Source organism: Etheostoma spectabile, unplaced genomic scaffold (genome assembly GCF_008692095.1).
Source record: "Etheostoma spectabile isolate EspeVRDwgs_2016 unplaced genomic scaffold, UIUC_Espe_1.0 scaffold352, whole genome shotgun sequence".
Classification (NCBI taxonomy): domain Eukaryota; kingdom Metazoa; phylum Chordata; class Actinopteri; order Perciformes; family Percidae; genus Etheostoma; species Etheostoma spectabile.
Window position 1 is genome coordinate 1087586 of NW_022605591.1, and position 5128 is coordinate 1092713.

At 41.4% G+C, this 5128-nt stretch overlaps 1 protein-coding gene across 1 annotated transcript in view; it reads left to right on the forward strand.

Moving 5' to 3' along the window:
• trmt44 (tRNA methyltransferase 44 homolog) overlaps window positions 1–5128 on the forward strand; it is a 42550-nt gene that overhangs the window by 27793 nt on the left and 9629 nt on the right. The window contains exon 9 of the mRNA XM_032511341.1: window positions 851–1199. Within this exon, the coding sequence (XP_032367232.1) occupies window positions 851–1199 (349 nt within the window). The remainder of the gene's footprint in view (window positions 1–850; window positions 1200–5128) is intronic.

Here is a 5128-nt window from a genome sequence, read left to right on the forward strand (position 1 = left end):
CCCTCCGGAGAACTTCTCCCGAGCTGAGCCACAAAAGACATAATATAACAATAATACAACCAATGAAGTACACTTCCACTTATACAGTTGATGGAGAGCCCCTTTAACGCTTTACCAGTTACAACCTTAGAAAAGAATTTGGTTGTTGAAGGTTTTAAACCCCACATAATTCAGTTGTATACCATGCATTGTACCTGGAATATTTTATGGACAGGCTTTCTTTTTGAAAATGACCACGATAAAGATGCGTCTAATTGTGTGATATACTGTATATATGACACTTTCACTGACTTGTAACTTTCCTAGTGCAGAATGTAAAAAGATGTGCGTAGTGAATCAGTGGGTGGTTAAAAGTGACTGCACTATGCTGGTTTCTTGATTACCTAATGCACACGTACCTCGTACTTTTGAAGTCGTTGGTCGTTGTCTCCGATTTTTCCAATCTTTCTTCAATGTGACTAGAGAACATGAACATATTTTTTTTCTTATTAAAAAGGTCATTAGCCTTCTCCGCAATATAATCATAAAATGGATCCCTGCCTTTTCTCCACCTGAGCCACATTTAATATAGACAGACAGAAATAAATCAAGCCTTTAGGGACCTTTCTTTCACCGCTGGCAGCCATTAATGGCTTCTATACACATAGACACATAATAAGAACAAGCAAGTATTGACTAAGCTTTTAATGTGGAAAGATCAGTCATAATAAACATCAGTTTCTTCATAATAAAGCAAAACTTTCCCAAATATCAGTACATATGAATGTACAAAATTTCTATTTCTACTTTTGAGTTTCTGTTTTACAACTTTAAGCCTCAGCACCCATGGGAGTCGTCCTTTTTCTTGCAGGTGTGTCTGGTGGGACAGTCTAGAAACTACCAGCTATCTGAAGAGGCCGAGGCCGAGCAGCGAAGAGCTCATTACATCCAAAGTCGCCAGCCCTCCTCTGGGGCCACAGTTCAAAGGTCAGAGATCGGAAATAGTGTGGACTGTTTCCATGGGAACAGGGACACTGACAAGTCCCCTGACAGCAGCTGGGGAGAGGGGTTCCAGCCCAGAGACAGGGTTGAAACTGTTCGGAATTGTGCCGCTCTCCCGCGGGACTTTGTTGACGGTGTTGTCCTGCAGGTTGCTAATGTTCTTCTGGGAATGACTGAAGATGACGGCCGTGGGTCCTCTAGTGACTGGAATCAAGGAGGTAAACCACAACACAACACCCAAGGTCAAAATAATAATCACACAAAGCTCAAAAAAGGTTCAGATTAAATCCAGAGGAGTACACATTATCTGTGAAGCTCACTAAACCAGTCTTGGTATTGTGCACTCTGGGGATTTCTGAATTCATAACATTGTAATATCTGTTGCCAGGCAGCTGTATGTATGTCCCACAAAGGGACAGATTAGTATGTACAGAAGCAGCGCAGTTGAGAAAGCTATAGATGTAACCCGAACACAGATAAATAACTTCTCACATTTCTCATCACTACTTTAAAATATAATTTAACGCACTTTGTGGCACAATGGCAGCCTCTGCAACTTGAACCTCTCAACTCCATCCTCTTATGTAACCCCCACCCCTCTGTCGTCAACACCCTGTTCCCCTCTCGGCATCAGTCAGTGGGGCCTTCGTGACACACAGCGATGCCACTTTGAACTCTGTATCTCACTCTGCCAGCCACTTGCTGCACTGCACAGTTCAGAGAGTGACACATACACACACACACACACACACACACACAAACATCACCTTTGTCAACGCCTCTGCACCCCCTGCTGCCACACAGACACACACACAATATGAATGACATAAAGAGATGAAGACTACTATGATTAAAACCGAAAATTCTCTGTCACGATGTCAGTGCTGAAATTAGAGGTACAAAAAATATGAGAGAGAGCAAATAACAGTGGTCTGTAACCCTGTAAAGAGAGGACTGGATGAATAATGCACCACTATCTATGATTTATGCATGAGTATGCATTTGTATTGAGGTATTCCTACCAGTTATGTACTGTGGAAGAACAAAGGGTAAATTTAGGTGAGCCAGCCTATGTTGAGAGATCCAAGAGGGCCTCAGAGTCATCGAAAGGGCTTTGAGATTCAGTTTCTCTCCATTTTTAATGCATCTTCAACGAGTATGATGATTATTTCTGTTTTAATATATTCATCTTTTAATTTGAAGTGATACAGAAGTAGAATTTTGGTTAAATAGCTTCTGGCTCAAGAGTTGAATATATTTATCAGGTGCTCCTGAGAGCCCAGTCTGAAACGGATCACACATTTAACTCATGCTCAAAAGGTCATCAAAAAGAACAGCTTGGCGTCTTATCAGCCTGTAGATTTGCCCAAACATTTGCCCCGTGAGGTGTGTGGGTGTGTGGGGGTGTATGTTATTTTCGTAACAATCAAGTATCAAGTTCATTATTTGAAACCAATATTGACAAATATACAACCCTCATATACCACAATATGTGTGCCCTGACGTTGAAATAATGTACTTCTTACTTGCGTTCTGAATAGTTAACGTGTGAAATGTGCAAACGGGTGAATCTGGCTACTGTAGCTCTAAATCAGGTTACTAATTCATGCATGCCGTACTGCTGACTGGGCTCAGGCAGTTATGTAGTCATGCTGAGAATGAAAGTCAGTGTGTAGCTGGACATCTGACATACATTACACTCTGCAACACTGAACCTTAAATCAGTCAAATCTGGTTTTCAGTAAGTCAAAAAATGGACATAGTATCTTATGTAAATGTTGATTGTATTGCTTCTTTGTGCACCCATTATGTATGTACTGAACAGAAACAGCTTGCCTCCCATCACACCAGGAGACCCAGCAGTAAGTTGTGTTTCCCATCATCAAATCATCATCATCATCATTTTCCTCCACAGCACAGTCTTCACTGAGGAAGATGAACTGCACTCTCCACTACATATATGCACACAGTATTAGGGGTGGAACGATACACAGAAGTCATGGTTTGGTTCATACCTTGGTTCAGACATCACAGTTCGGTATGAGTTTGATGCATTTGAGGAAAAAGCAAAACCAATATGTCAAAGGCAATTTTTTGTCTCAGGCTTTTATTGTCATAGTCTCTCCATTGAGCTAGCTGCAAAAAGCCTGCAGTGTGTAAGATGTAAACAGTAAACAATAAGTAGCCCTTATCATCTCCAGAGTCCAGCTGGAACTTGCAAATCAAATAAGACAATCAGCTGTAAAACTAAAACTACAGCATATCTGTTTTCTGCAAAGACAAACTAAATTACCTGATTAATGCAACGTTATCACGTCTCCCAGGCCATGTTTCACTGCAAAAAGCTGTTGCCCGCCTGGCTAAAACTAATATAGTATTATATAGCATATATTGCCCAGGGCCGGGCCAGCTAAGCGGCGTCTTTCTCCCGCCACGTCCCGCTGCCTCTCGTACCTACACCGGCCCCGCACCCTCCTCCCCCTCCCCTTCTACCTGCCCGCGCGGTGAAGAGAGAGCAGAGAGGGGAGGAGCGGCTCCTCCGTCACAGAACAGAAGACCGTTTTGGCGGCCAAAGAGAGAAATACCTTGCTTGCTCTCTGGACAATACCGGCGTCTTTTCTACAGAAAGTCTCTGTCTTTCTAGCCAGATATGTCGCTAGTTGCTTTTTAATAAAAACTCGCTAAGGGGGTCTGAAAAGTTGCTAAATCTAGCGACACAGTCACTAAGTTAAAGCTCCCATGGCATGACATTTTTTTTAACATTAATATGCATTCCCCCACCCTGCCTTTGCTCTCCCAGTGGCTAGAAATGGTTATATGTGTAAAACGAGCCCTGGGTATCCTGCTCTGCCTTTGAGAAAATGAAAGCTTAGTTGATCTGAGTTGGAATATTCCCCCTTATGAGGTCATAAGGGGCAAGGTTACCTTTCCTTTCTCTACTTTGCCTGCCCAGAGAATTTGGACCACCCATGAGGGAAACATCATGGCTTTCAAAAGTGGTGGTTGGTCAAGGCCCACCCCCTCTCTCCTCCTTAAAAGCTACAGACTCAGAAATGGAATTGAATTTTGGGAAAAAGACTTCAGATACAGTATTAGGGAACACTAAGGTCTATATAAAAGAGACTTCAGATACAGTATTAGGGGACCACTAAGGTCTATATAAAAGAGACTTCAGATACAGTATTAGGGGACCACTAAGGTCTATATAAAAGAGACTTCAGATACAGTATTAGGGGACCACTAAGGTCTATATAAAGAGACTTCAGATACTGTATTAGGGGACCACTAAGGTCTATTTAAAAGAGACTTCAGATACAGTATTAGGGGACCACTAAGGCCTATAAAAAAGAGATTTCAGATTCAGTATTAGGGGACCACTAAGGTCTATATAAAAGCATCCAAAGAGCACCATGTCATGGGACCTTTAACAACACTAGTGCTGCTATCTCTGACTCACTAAAAATGCATACAAGCTCGGCTACATACGGCGCGCCGAGCTTCAGAGCTAAGGCGGGGCTACAGATTAGGTGTCCCTGAAGAACCCGTGTATCTAACAGTAGTTCCGCATTACATCAGTTAATTTGCATGCAAGTTTTATTTATTTTTATACCGTGTATTCTCCGTGTAAATTCATGTACCAAACCGTACCGTTTCGGTTCAATATGAATACATGAACCGTTCCACCCCTAATACATATATACAAATATATCTGCACTATATATACATATATATATTAGAGCCACAACGATTAGTTGATCTGTTGTCAATAAACAGAAATGTAATGGTAATACTCATTGAAGACTTGTTTTATGTTGGAAAATGGCAAAAGGCAAGCAATTTGAATATGTCAGCTTGGGCTTTATGAAATTGCAACTAAATTTTTCCCTATTTCCTGACATTTTAAAGACCAACCACTAGAATAAACTAGCAGGTGATTGGCACATTATTCTATAACTAAAATAGCAGCACTACATAATATTATGTTGGGAGTAAAAAATAAACGGAGAAATGTTGCTATGTTCCTATTTTCAGAGCCACTTTGTCATGATTATGGTTGTTATGCGTGTTTTTATTATTGAGTGGGATGGTGTTTTTATTATTGAGTGGGGTGGTGTTTTGCCTCTCCGGGGAACCATCACCTTATCGT